This window comes from Somniosus microcephalus, chromosome 6 (genome assembly GCF_052327205.1).
Source record: "Somniosus microcephalus isolate GS21.2 chromosome 6, FLI_Smic_1.0, whole genome shotgun sequence".
NCBI lineage: Eukaryota > Metazoa > Chordata > Chondrichthyes > Squaliformes > Somniosidae > Somniosus > Somniosus microcephalus.
In genome coordinates, this window is record NC_140992.1 from 228,063,774 (window position 1) to 228,084,927 (window position 21,154).

A 21,154-nucleotide genomic window follows, 5' to 3' on the forward strand; every position below is an offset into this window, starting at 1 on the left:
CGGTTGTTCAACACTACGCTGTTAAAAACCCAGTTACACCGCTCAACAAGGCTTCACTTTTTTTCTGGGGGGTGGTGGGGTGTTAACAGCGACATTCCAACATAATAAGGCAAGTTTTCATCCTTGTATATCATTTCAATTAATTGCAGACATTACCACCGCAAAATCCGGCCAAGGACTTATGATATTCCTCAGGTTTGTGCCCGGTTAGTGCTTAGATCTGGATATTACGCTGGAAAAGTGGGCAGAAACCCATTATGCCAAGCCTCCACAACAGTAGTATGCAGTGCCATTTAAATGTTATTAAAATGCAGAATTGGCATAACACTTTCCTGCACTAGGAGGAAGGAAAAACAGAAATCCACCTAGGTGAAGCTGGTTTCCATTGGAGCCTAGATCTGCCTTACAACTAAACAAGTTATGTGCAATCGTCCGGCTGACCAGCAATTCAAGTTTATTCCCAATTGTAGTAACAGTCATTCCATTGACTGACACTGTGGAAGATGAAGGCCAATCAAATGCCAAGGCAGTAAATGCTTTTGAAAGGCTTAAAATTGCCTTTGTGCAAGCTTGTCCTGATTATGCTTGAGTCTACATTAACTCAGCAGACAGAGGCATCTGTGTTTCACTGACCCAAGTAAAGAAGGAACACCTAGTTATTTACTCAAGATACTGCCAGAAAAAAAATACCTTATTCACAACTGAAAAAAGTTTATGCATTATCTGGGGAAGCTACAAACATACTTATATGGAAATGCAGTTATGGTGTATTGTGACCACGATCCTTCCACTCGAGACAAAAATGTGTCTTGTGATGAAGCATCACCCTGCAAGGATACAACATGGTCATGGAACATTGTGATTTCCAGGACAGTAAGACACTGTCACATCAGGAAGAAGTTCACATTTAAGCACCAGAAGTGTTGCATCAGCAGCACTTAGGACCATTTTTGTATAGGCTTAGCTTTATGGCATTCCCTGTAACAGTCACAAGCCATCAGTTTTTTTTTTTTGGGGGGGGGGGGGGGGGGGAGAAAGAGGAGGAACAAAACAGGACACTGCAGTTTCAATGGGCCATAATTTACTGTGCCAGGGCATCTTGCCCTTGCAGATTTAGGTGTTTTTAAATTTTGTGTATTGCATATTGCTGAAAGTGCAAGCTAATAATATCACAACGAGGGAAACATCTGAGACACGAATGAACAGGGCAAGCAACTGTGCATCTCCTTAACCAATTAGATTGAAGGATAATAAAATTAACAGCACAAGGCTGAGATGTGTAAATTAGAGTGGGTAACTTCAATATCAAATCAGGTATAGAAAGAGAAATAAAGGGAAAGAAAGATTGGAGAGAGAGAGAGAAGCAGACAAAAAGTTTTTAAAAAATGTAGAACTTAAAATTAACTTTTAAAATCTCCAACTAAACCTGAAGAAATGAGACTCCACACATGGAGTAATTAATTTGCAGTACCAGAGAGGTTGTTTGGCAGTGATTAACACTTACTACATCATTTAAAAGGGTACATAGACTGAAGTGTACAAGACTTACTTATTGTCGTGAGTTCAGTTTGTATCTGCCACGCAAGTACAGCAACCTCACACCATTCAATGATGAGCCAGTCAGCAAGATGCCATTTTCATAAAGCTAAATGGTAGAGCAGCACATCTTAGTCAGCAGCTTTTGGATTTTTGAGTTTAACCATGCATCTGCCTCTCGTCTAGAGTTGCGGTTTCATTTTAGCATAATGGGGAGCTCCGTTAGCCTCACTGTTATTTTAAATAACAAACTATGGCCCAATCACATATCCAGTCTAGTGGGATAAAAACGTTACAATGTCATAATAGGAGCAGGAGTAGGCCATACTGCTCCACCATTCAATAAGATCATGACTGATCTTCTACCTCAACTCCACCTTTCCGCACGATCCCCATATACCTCGATTCCCTTAGTATCCAAAAATCTATTGATCGGTCTTAAACATACTTAACAGCTGAGCATCCACAGGGATAGAGAATGCCAAAGATTAACAACCCTTTGAGTGAAGAAATTTCTCATCTCCGTCCTAAATGGCTGAGCCCTTATTCTGAGACTGTAACCCCCCACCACCCCGAGTTCTCGAACTGCCAGTCAGGGGAAACATCCTCCCCTTAAGAATTTTATATGTTTCAATGAGATCACCTCTCATACTTCTAAATGCTAGAGAATATAGGCCTAGTCTACTCAATCTCTCCTCATAGGTCAGTCCCCTCATCCCTGGAATCAGTCTAGTCATCGGTCTCCAAAGTTTGAGGTTAGAAACTAAACTACATTGGGTGATGTACATGACCTGCAGTTACTTTTGCATGCAGCTGACAGTTATTCAAATTCAGGAAGGCACAGCAACATTTTTATTCCCCCAGGCACATTAATGAGCTGAAGCTGTTCAACAATCTGAATTGAGGCAAGTTAGTTGCAAACTTCAGAAAGAGAGGTTAGGCTCCCAGTTAGAAAGATGCCAGGAAGAAAGGAATGCTGCACAAAAGTTAACTAAAACATAGCCTAGCATAGAGATTGTCGCCAATTATTATTCGTTTAAGGGACTGGTTAGTTTATCTTCTGAAACTATGTGTTATTGCTACATTTGAGTCTTTTCTACACTCCTTACACTAGATTTTTCAACCCCATATCAAATCACTCAGGTGAATCTCAACTTCCTACGCCTCTTATTAATCTTGATTAGCCGCGACTAGCTTTTTGGCAACAAGCCCAGGATAACAAACAGAACGAGTGCTACAAATTTCAGGTGTGCACTAGATATTCCCTCAGGTTCAGCATCACCAGTTACTCTTGTAAGTAGAGGACATATTGTCTATGATCTGGAGAATACCTTTACTGTCCAATATCTAGTTGCACAATATAACCCAGGGGCAGTAACAAGACTCCTCATTGTGTGTACTGGATACTCTAATTTTACATATGGTCCACATGCATCTCTATCTTCTAGGTGGTGAACTGAAACCAATTCTAAACTAAAAAATAATTATGCAAAATTTGCTCTTTGTATGGGCCTACTCCCAGTATCACACAGTTCACACTCAGCAAGTTCTGTTTCTCTGGCTTTCAAACTCCCATTTATTGCAGACTGTTACTTAGGTTCAGAAAGAGAGAGAGAAAGAGAAAAAGAGAAAGAGATTCAACTTCTGCCCCTTTGTTGTGAAGATCCACTCATTGAGCTACCTATCAAAACTATCACAGCACCTGGTAGCTACATTGTTTCATCAGGTAGGCCACCTATTGTGCTCAATGAATAAAACCAATTCAACATTATATCCAATTTCTTTCTGGCATGTACTAATAAACATCTCTCCGGTTTCAAACCAATATGGTATAATAGATGGATCACTCATTTCCCTTTGAAACAGCCCATTAAAATCCTAGCCATCCTTTGTTGTATCCAGCTCCAGACATTTTGCTATCAAGTCAAAATAGCATGCTGGAACTCTTGGCAATTAACCACTTGAATCCTCAGAGTCATAGAGTAATACAGCACGGATAGAGGCCCTTCGGCCCATCGTGTCCGCGCCGGCCATCAAGCCCTGTCTAATCTAATCCCATATTCCAGCATTTGGTCCGTAGCCTTGTATGCTATGGCATTTCAAGTGCTCATCCAAATGCTTCTTAAATGTTGAGGGTTCCTGCCTCCACAACCCTTTCAGGCAGTGAGTTCCAGACTCCAACCACCCTCTGGGTGAAAAAGTTCTTTCTCAAATCCCCTCTAAACCTCCTGCCCTTTACCTTGAATCTATGCCCCCTAGTTATTGACCCCTCTACTAAGGGAAAAAGCTCCTCAGCATCCATCCTATCTATGCCCCTCATAATTTTGTACACCTCAATCATGTCCCCCCTCAGCCTCCTCTGCTCCAAGGAAAACAAACCCAATCTGCCCAGTCTCTCTTCATAGCTGAAGCGCTCCAGCCCTGGTAACATCCTGGTGAACCTCCTCTGCACCCTCTCTAACGCGATCACATCCTTCCTGTAGTGTGGCGACCAGAACTGCACAGTATTCCAGCTGTGGCCTAACCAGTGTTTTATACAGCTCCATCATAACCTCCTTGCTCTTATATTCAATGCCTCGGCTAATGAAGGCAAGTATCCCATATGCCTTTTTTACCACCTTATCCACCTGTTCCGCCGCCTTCAAGGATCTGTGTACTTGCACACCCAGATCCCTCTGACCCTCCGTCTTGCCTAGGGTCTTTCCATTCATTGTGTATTGCCTTGCCTTGTTAGTCCCCCCAAAGTGCATCACCTCGCACTTTTCCGTGTTAAATTCCATTTGCCACTGTTCCGCCCATCTGACCAACCCATCTATATCGTCCTGCAGACTGAGGCTACCCTCCTCGCTATTTACCACCCTACCAATTTTTGTATCATCCGCGAACTTACTGATCATACCTTTTACATTCATATCCAAGTCATTAATGTAGACCACAAACAGCAAGGGACCCAGCACCGATCCCTGTGGTACCCCACTGGCCACAGGCTTCCAGTCACAAAAACAACCTTCGACCATCACCCTCTGCCTTTGGATACAAAACTGGCTTAGTGGCAATGTGCCAAGGCACCCTGGATTCCATGGGCTCTTACCTTCTTGACCAGTCTCCTGTGCGGGACTTTATCGAAGGCCTTACTGAAATCCATATATACCACATCCACTGCGTTACCCTCATCCACACACCTAGTCACCCCCTCAAAAAATTCAATCAAATTAGTCAGACATGATCTTCCCTTGACAAAGCCATGTTGACTATCCCTGATTAATCCTTGCCTCTCCAAGTGGAGACAAATTTTGTCCCTCAGAATTTTTTCCAATAATTTTCCTACCACTGATGTTAGGCTCACTGGCCTGTAGTTCCCCGGTTTTTCCCTACTACCCTTCTTGAATAATGGTACTACATTAGCGGTTCTCCAGTCCTCTGGCACATCCCCTGTGGCCAGAGAGGTCCTGAATATATGTGTTGGAGCCCCCGCAATCTCTTCCTTTGCCTCACACAGCAGCCTGGGATACATTTCATCCGGGCCTGGGGATTTATCCATTTTTAGGCCAGCTAAAACCGCCAATACCTCCTCCCTCTCGATGTTAATATGTTCAAGCACATCACAGTCCCCCCGCCCTATTTCTATGTCTATATCGTCCTTCTCCATAGTGAAAACAGATGCAAAAAATTCATTTAGAACCCCTCCTACATCTTCCGGCTCCACACACAGATTGCCACTTTTGTCCCTAATGGGCCCTATTTTTTCCCTAGTTATCCTCTTACCCTTAATATACTTATAAAACATCTTAGGATTTTCCTTTATTTTGCTCGCCAGTGTTATTTCATGGCCCCTCCTTGATCTCCTAATTTCTTTTTTAAGTATCCCCCTGCACTTTTTGTACTCCTCTAGGGCTTCCTCCGTCTTTAGCCTTTTGTATCTACCAAAAGCCCTCCTTTTTTTCCTAATCCATTCTCGTATATCCCCTGACATCCAAGGTTCCCTGTGGTTTTTGGAACCACCCTTGACCTTTACGGGAACATGTTGCCATTGTATGATCTCAATCTCCCTTCTGAAAGCCTCCCATTGCTCCGATGCGGATTTTCCTACAAGTAGCTGATCCCAGTCCATTTTGGCCAGATCCTGCCTTATCCTATTAAAATCGGCCTTCCCCCAATTTAGAACCTTTATTTCCGGCCCATCCCTGTCCTTTTCCATGACCACCTTAAATCTTACCATATTATGGTCACTATCACCAAAGTGCTCACCTACGAGCACTTTTTCCACTTGGCCGGCCACATTCCCTAGAATTAGGTCCAGTACCGCCCCCTCTCTTGTAGGACTTTCTACATGCTGGCTCAAAAAGCTCTCCTGGATGCACTTTAAGAATTCTACACCCTCAGAGCCTTTCACACTCTGACTATCCCAGTTAATATTGGGGAAGTTGAAATCCCCCATTATTATTACCCTATTATTTGCACATTTCTCTGAGATTTGCCTACATATCTGTTCCTCTATCTCCCCCTGACTGTTTGGAGGCCTATAGTACACTCCCAGCAAAGTGCTTGCCCCCTTTTTGTTTTTAAGCTCCACCCATATGGCCTCATTAGAGGAACCCGCTAATATATCATCCCTCCTTACTGCAGTAATTGACTCCTTAATTAATATTGCGACACCCCCTCCTCTTATACCTCCCCCTCTGTCTCGCCTGAAGATTCTGTACCCCGGAATATTGAGCTGCCAGTCTTGCCCCTCCCTCAACCATGTCTCCGTGATAGCAACAATATCATACTCCCATGTGTTTATCAACACCTTCAGTGCATCCACCTTATTTGCAAGACTCCTTGCATTAAAATAGATGCCATCCAGCCTTGCCCTTATATATTTGCCCTGTCTACCAAGCGAACTTGTTTTTTTTCCTCTATAATTGGCAGCACATCACCCCCTATTTCAGCTCCCCTCTGTATCCCATCCCCCTGCCAAGTTAGTTTAAACCCCCCCCAACAGTGCTAGCAAACCTCCCCGCAAGGATATTTGTCCCGCTCTGGTTCAGGTGCAACCCGTCCGACTTGTACAAGTCCCACTTTTCCCAGAAGCAGGCCCAGTGATCCAGGAAAGTAAAACCCTCCCCCCTACACCAACTCTTTAGCCACGCATTCATCTGCTCTATCCTCCCATTCCTATACTTACTAGCACGTGGCACTGGGAGTAATCCAGAGATTACAACCTTCGAGGTCCTGCTCTTTAATCTGTTACCTAGCTCCCTAAATTCTTGATGCAGGACCTCATCCCCCTTTCTTCCTATGTCGTTGGTCCCAATGTGGACCACGACCTCTGCCTGCTCACCCTCCCCCTTAAGAATGCCCTGTAGCCACTCAGTGACATCCCAGACCCTGGCCCCAGGGAGGCAACAAACCATCCTGGAGTCACGTTTGCGGCCACAGAAACGCCTATCTGTTCCCCTTACGATAGAATCCCCTACCACTATTGCTCTCCCACTCTTTTTCCTCCCTTTCTGAGCAGCAGAAGCGTCCCTGGTGCCAGGAAGCTGGCTGCTGCTGCCTTCCCCTGGTGAGTCATCCCCCTCAACAGTATCCAACTTGGTATACTTGTTTGAAAGGGGGATGTCCGCAGGGGTTCCCTGCACTTCCTGCCTGCCTCTGTTGCTCCGCCCATTATATTAGAAATATGCAAACTAAACCAAAAAACCCTACTAGGTGGTGAACTAGGTGAAAATATTGAAATGTGACAACTTTTCATGGATTCTTTTAGTTACTGGAATGAATCCAATGCCTCCAGAGTGTGGTCTTAAATAAGTGGTACAGCATCACATCAGATGTCATTTCAGGTTTAAACTATTAAGCAAATGTATTCAACAGAAAGATGAACAATTGAAGATCAAATATTTACAGTAGAAATTCTTCTATTTAGCACCTTGGAAAAGAAAAAAGATCACAATCCAAATTATTCCTTTGTAAATAAGTTTCTTTTCTGATATTTCTTACTAGTGGGAGCTGTATAAAATTCCAAACGGACTCAAATGCCAACAGCGCCCGCTCCAATAATCTCCCTGAAACAAATACATGGAACTTCCTAGATTGGAATAACTGGCATGAGTAAGAAGAAAATCAATCATAAAAGTTTCTTTCCCTCCCCCACCCTCCAAACCAAATTAAAAAGTAGCTTGGCTCCTCCTTCAAGCTTTGCAGACAACCCATGAAACTTAGTTATCTTGAGTTAAGTGTGAAAAAATATTCTGACTAGCTAGATCTTTGTTTAAACTTATGACTAAATTAAAATGAACCTCTGCAAAGCTAAATCAAGGCAGACCTGCTTGAATTTTGTCATAATTATTAGTTATATATTCACTTGCTCATCTATTTAATGAATTTGCTTGTTGGTTAAGAGGTTGAAAATTTAAATTTTTTATTGCATCTTGGTAACTGAAGGCATCCTCTTTGAAGAAAAGCAGATGTACTTGTCCAGTCTATGGTAACTAACAAGGTGTATAGTTGGTATTTTGAGACAAATAAGAGCAGTTAGGTATTCAGTTTCTCCAAGGGTTCTGCTGAAGATCAGGAGAACCTCCCCCCAGGAAATTCCAGGGCTACAGCTCCTCTTGTAATCGGAACACACCTTTAGGAGAGGACGACTAGACAAACTCAACTGGGCAGGACATATCAAGACAGAAACATTACTGCACATTTACTCCTTTGAAGGCCAATTATATTTTTAAAAACCCAGCAAAAATAGGCAATTTATTGTAACAGATATTTCTTCCTCAAATGTTGACATTAATGTAGATAAGCTGAGAACATTTAAGAGGAGAAAGTCATAAGAAAATCACTTTCTTTAAAAGACACAACGTCTTACAGATAAGCAGTCATTCCTTGCCACCACCCCCAGCCAACATTATTTTTGGTAGTTCTGAATTTACCTACTTGGAAGGCCTTGAATAGAAAACAAATTCAGAATTACATAATTTACCAAGACCAGCCAGTTGTAACAGCTTGTTCTCCAAACTTCACAAAAGTAAAACTGTAAACGTTATATCTCTATTATTCATGGGGGGGGAAAAAACCCTCTTACTACCAGATGTTTTGAATTATTATAAAATCCATTTGCTTGGCAGTGTTACAAGTTAGCATTTGATAAGTCAATCCAGACAGCGGTTTTATTAGCTTTTAGCCTGCTGAAAATCCATCTGCGTACACAGCAAAGTCTCTACCTAGAGAGGAGATACGGTTTTGCTACATTAATGTGTTATAAAGCTGCTCACTAGTCAAATTAATGCATTATCTTCCCACAATACATGGAAACAGATATTGACAAAAAAGACATCCCCAAACATAACTGCCTGAAACTAGAGCACATTTCTGGCAATTTGAGATTAGAGGCTTGAACCTAGAAAAGTTTGTGATGTCATAATATCTGGTACTAGAAATGTTAATTTGTACTATAAAAAAAACAAACTTCTCAAAGTACAACACAACCAAACTTTCCAACAAGTACTATTTCATTGTAAACAGAAGTACTATCAAAAAGCGCAGCACAAGTTGTACATAATAGTGGTATTCACAATACCAAACTGAACCAGGTCTAGTAATCGTGACCTGCAGGTCAACAGTTTTACCATTTCATTTCAGTAAACATTAACTTGACATTTTGGTAGGATTGGGAGAGGTGTTAATAGAACATCTACCATGTTGTTTTCTCTGGCAAACAAAATTAACTTTGTGTTCATGCATAGTTCTGAAGAAACTTAGTATGGAAGTCTTTCAAATTCTGCAACAGCACTTTCAGCTTCTCAACTGGAAGAAGAATGGTCATTCTGGAGGAGAAAAACAAAAAGCTGCAAATACCAGTACATAATTTTGATAAAAATAAATTTGCCAAATTTTATCTCTATCAATTCATTCAGGTTTCCACTCGAATTTTTCTTTATTTCCCTTTTAATTCATCCCCCTACTTAAAAAAAAAAGACACTTTCAAAAATAATTTACTACCACTGATGGAATTCTGGATCAGTATAAAAACTGCAGAAATGTCAATTATTGATGGGGGCTTTCCATAGAAAGTCACACTTGCAGTTCAGAGGGAAATCAAAATGTAAAATGTCAGAAGGGGCAGTAAATAAATGGTCCTTTAAAATTTGTAGAAGGTTTGTAGAACGAAAGTTTAAAAAAAAAAACAGCACAGCAATGTGTTGGAAGCAATCAAAGCATCGCTCCATTGACTGGTAGAATGGGGCTTTGTGCCGCCAATCTTTATAGACTAACTTCCAATTGCAGCCACACTGTTGTGGACTAGCAGCTTTAAGTCATGGAAAGAAAAGCCAACAGCTCAGATTTCCATTGAAAAATATTTAAAAAAAACTCTGGCCAAATGAAGCAGTAATGATTGGAAGTGCAAGCTTCAAGGAAGAAAAGGACAGTGAATTAATTGTGCTGGCAAGTGACTGATTACAACCACAAATTCCGGGTCAATGACGGCAATACTGCCAGCGCTTGCCAGCATTACTGTGCAAAATGGACAGGAACTTCTGGCATTCACACATGCGCAGTTAAATGTGGAAATCTGGAAGTTGCTGTCGGTGATACCCTGCTCCTCCACAGGGTGCGCTGTTGCAGTCTTTGCAGATGCAAACAACAGTGATTTGATGTTAAACTTTTTTTTAATGCACTATTCTCATTGTAAAAACTATTGAAAAAGTTAAGCCTTGTTGAGTGAAGTGTAACTAATGGTGTACCAAGTCATAATTACTGCTGAACAACCTCTCTGGCCCAGAAAAATTAATTTTACAAAGTCACATTTCAAAATTCCATAACTTAAAATATTTTATTTTTTTGCAGTTTGACTTTTAAAAATATTTTATTTTTTGAAGTTTGATATTTCAGCTTCTATCTTAATCCCATGTGCATGTCCCACTCTTTATTTTGCTTTCTGTACAATGTGCTAAAAGGCGAATTATAATCCCAGCTTTGCAGTCTTGAGAATTCTTCAATCTGATCAACCTGCCTGCACTGTTGCTAGATGCCATAGATGGCGCCAGAATAGAGGACAACACCACTCTAAAGCCCGCTAACATGCCTTAAGTTGCCCTTGGTGTCTGTGATCTCCTGTTTTATAGTTTTCAGCAACTCTGGTTATTGAAGTGATACACGGTCACCAGAAGGGTTGTGCATAGAATATACAACAGCGCTAAATGTATATTGTCCAAGTTCTCACATGTAGTCACTTATCTTAGAACACAAAAAATATCCAGTGGGATTCAAACTGTTCAGGTATTTAAGTATACAATTAGCTAAAACTATAAAGATTTACTTTTAAAGCAGTCAGACACATGGTTTTGCTTTGCCTGCAGAGACTTTGGACTTCACCTGAAATGATAAGTTCCTTCCTTTTGTCCAAATCCACTGCCAGGTACCACACAGATTCCAGTCTCCTCTAGGAGTCTCATACAGTAAAACATATCTGGAGCCATACCATGGGCCTAAACCAAGAACAACTTAAATTAGGACAATCAAAACAGACTTCAATAAAGCACTACAAAATCAATTGCTTGCGAGCCAATTGAAAGATTGTTGCAAGTATGCAGTCCAACAAAACCCCAGGGCTTTTACTGTACGGTCCGTGCAGAGTTTCAATGGCAGTTCTGCCAAAACTCTAACCACCCACCCCACAATTTAAAAAAAAAAAATGGATCATACGGCCAAAGCCAAAGACACAGCCTATTTTATCGATTTAGGAACAAACAGCTGAATGACGGGAAATACTGCTTCCCTAGAAACCAGCTCTAAAATCAGTCCAAGAAAACAAAAGGTCCCAAAAACCAACAGACTGTCCATTCTAGAAAACATGTCAGGATGCGCCCATTGAGAACCGCTGGTGCTCAGCCGGCCAAAGTTTGAGGGGTCAGAGGTAGGTCACGTCATTCAAATAAACCAGATGGGCACCCAGACTACTAGGGGGTATTTTGGGCATCCAGAGAGGGCGAAGCCACAAAGTGTGACAGAAGCTGTACTTTTTAAAGAAGTGGGGTACGGGTTGCTGCCTTTGTAAAAGAGCTGAAGAACTGCACTCAAATTCTTCGAGGTCCAGGTCACAACCCAGGCAGGCCCCACTTCCACTGACCAGTACACTTATTCACTGTGTACTGGTTTGCCATTCTTCCTCGACGCTGTGGACTAGGAAATCCTAGCCTGGGAGTCACCTGCCACAACCGCCGCCCCCCCGCCTCCCTCCCTCTGAAGCAGGGGAGCCAAGGTTCCACCCCAAACAAGGCCCCATGGAAAGTTCTAAATCAACTCCACTTTCCCACCCTATCCCTTAGTGTCCCGAAAATCGATTGGAGTCTTCAATATACTCAACAACTGAGCATTCACAGCCCTCTGGGGGTAGAGGATTCTAAAAATTCACAACCCTCTGAAGAAATCTCTCCTGATCTCAGTCCTAAATGGCTGAGGCTATGACCCCTAGTTCTAGACTCTCCAGCCAGGGGAAACAGCCTCTCAGCATCTACCCTGTCAAGCCCTTAGGGCAGCTCTCATCCCAGGAATCAATTTAGTGAACCTTCGTTGCACCCCTGCCAAGGCAAGCAAGTGGCAAGTAACATTTGTGCCATACAAGTGCCAGGCTATAACCATCTCCCCATGACATTCCCATCATCAAATTCCCCCATCATCCACATTGACCAGAAATTTAACTGGACCAGCCACATAAATACTGTGGCTACAAGAGGTCAGAGGTTGGGTATTCTGCAGCAAGTAACTCACCTCCTGACTCCCCAAAGCCTTTCCATCATCCACAAGGCACAAGTCAGGAGTGTAATGGAATACTGTCCACTTGCCTGGATAAGTGCAGCTCCAACAACACAAGAAGCTTGACACCATCCAGGACAAACCCATCCACCACTTTAAGCATTCACTCCCTTCACCACCGGCGTACTGTGTCTGCAGTGTGTACCATTAACAAGATGCAATGCAGCAACTCGCCAAAACTTCTGCGACGGCATCTCCCAAACCCATGACCTTTACCGCCTAGAAGGACATGGGCAGCAGGTGCATGGGAACACCACCACCTCCAAGTCACACACCATCCTGACTTGGAAATATCTCACCATTCCTCAAGTCACTGGGTCAAAATCCTGGAACTCCCTCCCCAATGGCTTTGTGGGAGTACCTTCACCAGATGAACTGTTGCGGTTCAAGACGGTGGCTCACCACCTCCTTCTCAAGGGCAATTAGGGATGGGCAATAAATGCTGGCCTTGCCAGCGACACCCACATTCTGTGAATGAATAAAAAAAAGTATATCCCTCCTTGGGTAAGGAGACCAAAACTATACACAGTTGTGTGTGGACAGTCTCTGTTCCTGAATCCATCCATTGCACAAACCCTGGATCAAGCTACAACAAATGCAGGATGTAAAAGGGAAATGGGGACATGCATCTGAACAATAAGCAATTTACACAGTCCAAACTGGTATACACTAACTGGAGCACCACCACTCATTTCTAAAATGCACAACTTTTTGAAGCCTGTGCACAGAAATCAATCTTACATTTATCTTCTATTCTTAAAAACAAAATGCTTTAGACTTCTGCTGAATTACAATGTCTAACTGAACATTACCTTTAGTTTGAAGCGTAATTTTGAACATGCTACACATCTATATTACAAAATATAAAGAGTAAAAAAAGTGAAGAGAATCTTTGCTAAAGGTATACAACCAAGAGGTGGAAAAACACAAAAATGGCTGAACAGCAAGGAGATAATGTGCCGGTAATGGCAATGCAGGGGAATCATTCAACTTATCCAGCTCCTAAAAAAACCAGCAAAGCTAGACTATGCTTCTAGCAACTGATTTCAACTTTCATGTTGAGCAATCTTATTTGCACAATGGAACAAAGATGGACACAGGTTTGAATCTCACTCTACTCAGTCCTAATGTTCAGCAATGGAGTGAAAGCTGCATCTTATAGTTTGGAAAGGGGAAATTAGATAGTAGTGTCATGGGGATTGGCAAACCTGGGAATTGGTTGAGGAGGACACTTATTAGGTCATGCACCCACCATATTCAGGTCAAAATAAAGATAAACATAAAAGAATGACTCACCCAAAATACAGTAACCTGAAAAAAAGTGAACAGTAAGCAAATAATCCTCAAATTATTTAAATTTACTCAAGTCATTATATAAGTAAATATAGAAACAGTTGTATATTTGCTATTTCTAGAATTACAAACCTTGGCTTCTTGGATAGCTTTGGAAGGAATAAAGATTCTTGGAAATGCATACATAGCCCCTTGCAAAGGGTTGCAATGCATTCCAGGAATGGTATTCAAGACTTCCTCCGATAACTTGGCTTTCTCAGCAAGCTTATGCAATACCCTCATCTTCTCCTACATATTAAACAAACACCTCATTAATGATCAAATTACTTTGTGAAACATTTCTATTTCAGTTGACAAAGCATCATTAACTTGACTTGTGTTTATAGACTAAAAGGCAGAACATTTTTCCCCCCCCCCCCCCAAAAGAAAAATAAATATATAATTCCCATTTAATTAAGCCCTAAATCCAATCTGGAGGCCAAGGTTTTGGCCAATATTTATAGTAGTTACTGAGAGTATGGACCTGTAGGATGTGCACAAAGGGGGATTTTGCATGCCTTGTGTATTAGTGGTTATGGCTGTCTGAAGTGTGCCTTGGAGGGCATATGTGTCTTATATGTATGGATGGAAGAGTTTCAACAAGAGATTACCTCAAAGTGGGGATTTCTAGGATTTAGCTGGGAACCAGTTAGACCCATGTGCTTCTCTAGATTGCAACCCTTTTACTGCTGTTTGAATCACCATAGTTGGACTGAACAAAAAGAGCATTTTAGGAGAGGGAGGAAAAAACAGCTGGAAATATTCACTGGATAGTACTTTTACTTTAGGCTGTTGAGGCATACAGGGATTGTAGAAATCTTTAAGCTCTATTGATTTTGGTAAAGTCACAGGTGAGGTTGTAGTTCGCTTTTCTTCTAGATGCTTTGGTTTTGCTCTGCATCTACAGTTGGGCAGGTCCTTTAACAGTATTGCCAATGTCAATTATGTCCACTGAATCTCACATTCTGCTAACTGACCACAAAGTAGCACAGATAAAGAGCGTCATACTATTAAAGCAAGATTGCTAATGTTAGTAAAATTGCTGGCAGATTTTTCTGTTTTATACACATATTGACTTCATCACTAATAAACAAATGGAGTAAAATACATGCCATTCTGAGTAGAGCACTAGTAATGGAGAAAGAACAGAGCCAATGCAAGTGAAATCATAAAACTGACTAACCATTGTAAACGTCTCATAGGATTCTTCTCCAGGCTTTGGGGGGTTTACCACAACATCCATGGCTACTTGCCCTGGAACAGGGGGACACAGCCGAATTGACAGCAGCTTCTCAAACTGAGCCTTAACCTCAGGGTCCATGTTGATAACTTCCATATAGCCACCTCTAAATCCACACCTAAAATACAGGAAAGTTAGGTTAAATGTTGAGCTTGTTTATACAGTGACAGCACAAATAGCAGATTCAGAACTTTCTTGTTGCAAACTACATGAATCATATTGTGAAATATGCTTAGATCCCAAATCTTCAGGATAATCAGCTATAATATTTAAAAAATATAATGCAAAATATTGTCAAGAGGAACAAAAAGATAAATACTACATAAAGAGGGATTAAGGTTGGCACATGCAAGCAAGCAAGATACCAAACCGTCCTAATTCAATTATCAGTCTATGCTGAGTTAGTTGATCAGTTGCTGAATAGCCTCTAGGTCTTAACAAGTCCCAGCTACCAAGTCAGCATAAGGATGATAATTTACTTTGAGGAGATAAAATGGGTATGTAAGAACAGGAAAATTATTTTAATGGGGGACTTCAAATGAAGTGGGAAAACCCAAGTGGTTTTTAATCAGAGTTGGTAAATGTAATGCACAATTGCTTCATGACCCAGTAAGTTAAGGAAGCCACGAGTGCAGTTCTCTCAGTGGTTTTTGTTAACGATCCATTTCCTCTACATGGTCAGGAAGTTGTAGCACCACTGGGGCACAGTGGCCGCCGAAAGTGTCACAAATTCAGTTACACTAAAAGATCAGAAGCCACGTATAGGACTTTATAAAAGTGCTAAATTCAAAGAAATGAGGGAACAATTAAAGCAAACTGTTTGGAAGTGGATATTGAACAACACAGTAGGGGACAATTGGACAGTCACACACACACATACAATGGCAAAACAAAACAGTTAAAAAAATCTCACTGTTACTATTGTAAGAAAGAAAGATATACACCATAAAAAATGCAAATGAGTTCAAAACAGAACGACAACAATAGTAAATATTCTGAATGATTCATTTCTTCCTTATAAATATGAAGGAGGAAATAATCAATAATGTGCCCTGACCAACCAGGGATAACTATAAATATATTCAAGGTCCTGGAGCAGTTAAAAGGGCTAAAAACAAAAAGCCCATGGGATAGATTTGATTTAGTCCTGAGTATGCATGCATAGAGAAACAGAAAAGGCAGAGACTAGGTATGAAATTTCTAAAAAAGGTCAAAGATCCAGAGTAAAGCTTGGTAATGGATAAGAAATTAGCAGAAGGGTAGTAAACAGGAGGTACTTATTAGAGGGGTTATGTCAGGGAGGGAGAATACCAAGTCGGCTGCCCCAGGGCTCAATGTTGGGAACAGACATATTAAATTTATATTAAAGACTTGGAACCTTAATGCAAATTAAATCAAACCAAGGGCAGTGCAGTGAAAAGGAAACAGTTCAGAAATTACAGGAGTTGAACAAAATCTGTACCATGGATAGAAAATTGGCAGGTGAAATTTAATGCTGCCAAATGTAAAGTACTGAGTGCAGGAAGGGAAAAAAGATACTCCATTAAACAATCATGGAAAAAGTTGAACGAGACCAAGGAATATTAGTAGACATGATGCTCAACATGTCCAACCAATGCAGAGCAGCAATCAATGCACAGCCAATAAAATGCTGAACTACATGGCTTAAAAAAAGCAGAATACAAGTTAGAGAAGGTGGTCATTAAACTATGTTGTGCTCTGGTCAGACTGCACTTTGAATACTGCGTCCAGTTCTGGTTGCCAAGAAACAAACACTCAAGCACTGGATAGGGTGAAGAGAAGAGCCACAAGGTTGATCACTATTGTAGAAGGTCTCAGATACAACGGAAAGACTGGAGAAACTTGACCTTTCCATCCTGGATAGGAAGTGCCCGAGAGGTGCACAGGAACAGGAGGCCGTCATGTAGCACCTCGAGCCTGTTCCACCATTCCATCAGATCATTGGCAATTCAACTTAGTTTACCCATCTCCGATACATATCCCTTGATCCCCTTACCCAACTCGAGCCAAGTCTTGAAAATTGCCCCAGCATCCACTGCCTTTTGGGGGAAAGAGAGAATTCCAGCTTTCCACTGCCATGTGTGAGAAAGTGCTTCCCGATTTCACACCCAAATGGCCTAACTCTAATTTTAAGATTGTGCCCCCTTTTCTGGATCCCCCCCCCCCCCCGGACGAGTGGAAATTTGTCTCTGCAAAGAACAGAGTGAACAAATGCTAAATGAAGTAAACCTCCTAAAGCAAAAAGTTAAAAACTTCAAGAAAATAAATTTTTTAAAAACACAAAAAAGTTAGAATACTGATTAGAATAGAACCACCTACTCTCCTGTGTACCCTTTGGATGTGGAGTGGAAAGAGACTAGTTCCACTATACTGGAGTACTTTGGACCCATTCCATACAGCACCTTCTTGAATGAGTGGAATTTACATCCCTCTGAATAGATGTTTTCCTGGTAAACCTAGAATAGAAAAAAGGAAGCATCTACATATACTTTGTTTTCTGAGGCTGAACAATACACGACTGAAAATATGACTTTGCCTCAAAAATCAGAAAGTTGCTTTCAGACTGTTTGATAGATTCCATAAGTAAGCAAACAAGGTGCATCTCACCTCATCAGCCAGAAGGAAGAGTTTTTCTTCATAAGCAAAACGAATTATATCCTCAATGCATTTTTTGCTTTGCACCTGGCCTGCGTGTTTCAAAAAAAGTTGCTTATATAAAACACACATTTTTGAGCAATTGAGATTCAGAAATTGCTTTCCTCATTCTGGCACGTTCACCCATCACTATGACTGTCTAAACATTAAAGTAGTGGCATTGTACTGGTAGCCAGGTGATCATTTAATTCAAGCAGTCACCTGAACTTGCCTACTTCCATCCAGAACATTACAGCAGTTCTCAAATAAGCCACTAGATGGAGTTTTGCACAAAGACAAGGGCCCCAATATTTACTCAAAGCAGCAGTGGGGTAAAACCCAGAAATCCTGGGGGCATGGAGGTTCTGCCAAATTTAATGGCAGGACCATTTTTGAAATTTAAAAACTTAAAGTTTCCCGCCCAGCCGCCAGATTGACAAGCGGACAGGAAAGCCAGTGGCAGAAGGCGGCAACCAGGGACTGTTGGTGACGGACCCCAGCAATCAGGAGGGACAGATCGGAGGTTAGTTTGGGGGAGGGGCGCGTCAGCAGATGAGAAGCCACGATCAGCAGAAGGCTTGCTCGAGGGGCCCGCTACTCCTGGCTCACAAGGAGTGCTCTTAAAAAGCACTTGCCTTCTGCAGCCAGCCGCTCCAGTCTCTAGTTAGCCGCCAGGTTTCCAGAGCCCTGGGAAACTCAGCCAACAACCGTTAAATTTAAATCAGGTTTCCAACTGCACTGTGGGAGCCTGATTTAAGTATTACAATACCACTCAACCCGCCGCCGCAAAAACGGCAGCAGGCGTGTACATGTCAGGTCAGGGCCACGTTTTGCAATTTTAAATTTTTTACCCCCCCCCCCCCATTCCCACCTGTTGTGGGGGTGTTAATATCTTATATCCAAGGAGAATATGAATGCACCCTGTGCCACCTTGTGGCATAGTAACCTAGATTTACAATTAGCGTTATTTTAAATCTAAATTCATTTTAAATGGGCTATGGTTGGTAGTAAAATACCAATTGGAAAATCTATGTCACAGAACGAGATAGATAACTGCAATCTATGGGATAGACTTGTTGTAAAAGAATTGCATTAATTTGGCATCTTTCACATCCTCAGGACAACCCAATGTGCTTCACAGCTAATGAAGTACTTTTTGAAGTGTAGTCACTGTTACATAGGCAAATGCAACAGCCAATTTCCACACAAGGACTCAAAACAGCAATGAAATAAATGCTCACTTAATAGGTTTTTGATGGTGTTAGTTGAAGGAGGAATATTGGCTAGGACACCAGAAGAACTCCCTTGATTTTCTTTAAATAGTGCCATGGGATCTTTTACATCCACCTGAACAAATAGATTGGGACTCTGTTTAATGAGTCATCTGAAGGACAACTCCAACAGTGCAGCACTCCCTCAGTACTGCACTGTGCCAGCCAAGATTATGTGCTCAAGATCTGGAATGGGGCTTGAACCCACAACCTTCTGACTCAAGGAGGAGAGTGCGCTACAACTGAGCTATAAATAAAAAGCTGCCTTCTTGAAACAAAGTGTCCAGTATGCCTGTAATGACATTAATTCCACTAATAAAAACAGGTTTTTAATGTTGTTCTTTACCATTAGTAAAAGCACCTCAGTTTATGCCCTAGAATCTACCAAGCGCTAGTCTTTCAAATGTATGCAAGCACCTTAAATAGAAATGGTTAAAGCAAAGTACCGGTTGGGTTTCCTGGGTTAATAATGCAAAGAACCTTGGGGCAGCAATATTCCCTGGCCTTGTCCAAGCTTCGCCTCAATTCATTTTTATCTAGACCCCAGCCCTTTTCTTCATCCAGGTAATAGTTGATTTGGACAGCACCTAGCTCCGAGATGGCTGCAGAGTACAGGGGATACTGTGGGATTGGAATCATCACTCCAGTCCGCATTCTCCCTTCTCCAAACAACAGAAGTTTCATAATGGTCTATAAAATAAAAATGGAGAGGCAGGTTATTCAGAACGATACCCATTAAAGGTACTCTGGTTTACATAGAGTCAGGCAGTAGAGCAATTCCAAAATTATTTAATGCAAACTATTTAACAGTGGTGACTGCACTCCTGTTTTTGGCAAATGAACCGCAAATGAATACGTACAGTTATTCCATCACTTGCTCCAGTGGTAATGTAAATATTATCAGGATCCACAGGAACTCCTCCGTCTCTTGTCTCCACGTACTTCGCAACATCTCGACGTATACAATCCAGACCCTGGCTTGCACTATAGGAACCTGACAAAATGGTTTTTTAAAAAGTGCCTGTGATACATACTGGAGTTTAATATTTCATTAAAACTTCATTGGATTAAGCTTTCTAGAAAGTGCAATGACATTTGGTTGTGTATACCACTAAGGGCCTTATCTGGTCCAGCAGTGGACACAGATGAGGGCACGAGCCAACATCTAAAACATTTTCAACTTCTAATAGCACCTTGGTTTAGAAGAGAAAGTTAGCGCTGTGTTAGCTGGTTAATTCTCTCTGCTTTTTCAAAGGTCAACTGAAAACTGCTGTTGGAGTGCTCAGCTTTGACCTGATGATCACAACTGGCCAAAACCTCAAAAAATGTTTCAATGTGTATCTTTGCTGTCCTCTACTGAACACAAGTAGTATTGCTGGGCTACAGTCCCACAAATGGCACCAACCCTTCTGTACCTCATCCAAGTGGAATTTGTCATATTTTAGCAGGTCACTCATCTGTGAGAGGCCATCAAAACCTAGATTAATCATGTTCTCACCCTCTATCCACACAGACACACGACTAGCAATGATCACTGGATGATGATCAGCATGTACCGTTGATCAATTGCTTTCTCCTCTCAAGCTGTTACAACTTTTAGGCTTCTTACCTCAAATATTCTACTTGGGTTGGAATCAACAACCATTCCTATAGCAAACCTTGTTCCACACAAACCAGTGTGCCAGTATCTGGCCAATAGGCAATTCTAGCAAGCCCAGCAGTCATATGAAACAGTTCAGGAAAAGACCAGCTGGTCTCTCAAGCTGATCCGGTCCCACATTTTGCAATCCAGACACATTAGCCCATTTCCTCCTCCTCCTCCTGCCCGCCACCACCCAGCAGACACTGGACCCGAATCACAGCTCCTGACTATAATCTTACATGGAAGTTGCACAACTAACCCTCCACAGAATCTCATACTTATCACTCACTGTGATGGCTTCAGGACTGAACAGCATGCCTCTCAATGCGAATGAACTAGTACAAATGGGAATGAAGCAGAAGTACCTAGACTTTGTCCTCCACAGTCCAGCAGGATACGTTGGGCCCTCTCCTTTGCATCAGCAGGGAAATGCGGACTCCCAATCAGTTCTGGATAAGTACAAAGAGCAACAACCTGAATTGGGCAAGAAATATAACCCAATTAAGTATTTAAATGGACTTCTTTTAGTACTTTTCCTTCTGCCAAAAACATTAACAAGCAGCCTAAACTTTGTTTTCAAAATGGTCTCAGCAAAGATCATTCATTTCATATTGTGAAGTTATCAGGAACAGCCACCCATTTCACAAAAACATTTATTGCAGACAAAAAAATCCTCAA

At 41.6% G+C, this 21,154-nt stretch overlaps 1 protein-coding gene across 2 annotated transcripts in view; it reads right to left on the minus strand.

The window, feature by feature from the left end:
* Positions 1–1,019: 1,019 nt before the first annotated feature.
* The window catches only part of gpt2 (glutamic pyruvate transaminase (alanine aminotransferase) 2), a 39,006-nt gene continuing 18,871 nt past the window's right edge, over positions 1,020–21,154 (minus strand). The window contains exons 3-11 of one of the 2 annotated variants that reach the window (XM_085991517.1): positions 20,842–20,950; positions 19,695–19,828; positions 19,281–19,524; positions 17,537–17,616; positions 17,249–17,385; positions 14,852–15,026; positions 13,762–13,917; positions 10,897–11,009; positions 1,020–9,347 (exon numbers count right to left, since the gene is read on the minus strand). In XM_085991517.1, the coding sequence (XP_085847643.1) occupies positions 9,257–9,347; positions 10,897–11,009; positions 13,762–13,917; positions 14,852–15,026; positions 17,249–17,385; positions 17,537–17,616; positions 19,281–19,524; positions 19,695–19,828; positions 20,842–20,950 (1,239 nt within the window). In that variant the 3' untranslated portion in view covers positions 1,020–9,256. Of the gene's footprint in view, positions 9,348–10,840; positions 11,010–13,761; positions 13,918–14,851; positions 15,027–17,248; positions 17,386–17,536; positions 17,617–19,280; positions 19,525–19,694; positions 19,829–20,841; positions 20,951–21,154 lie in introns of both variants that reach the window. The other variant, XR_015078823.1, reaches the window with a different exon arrangement.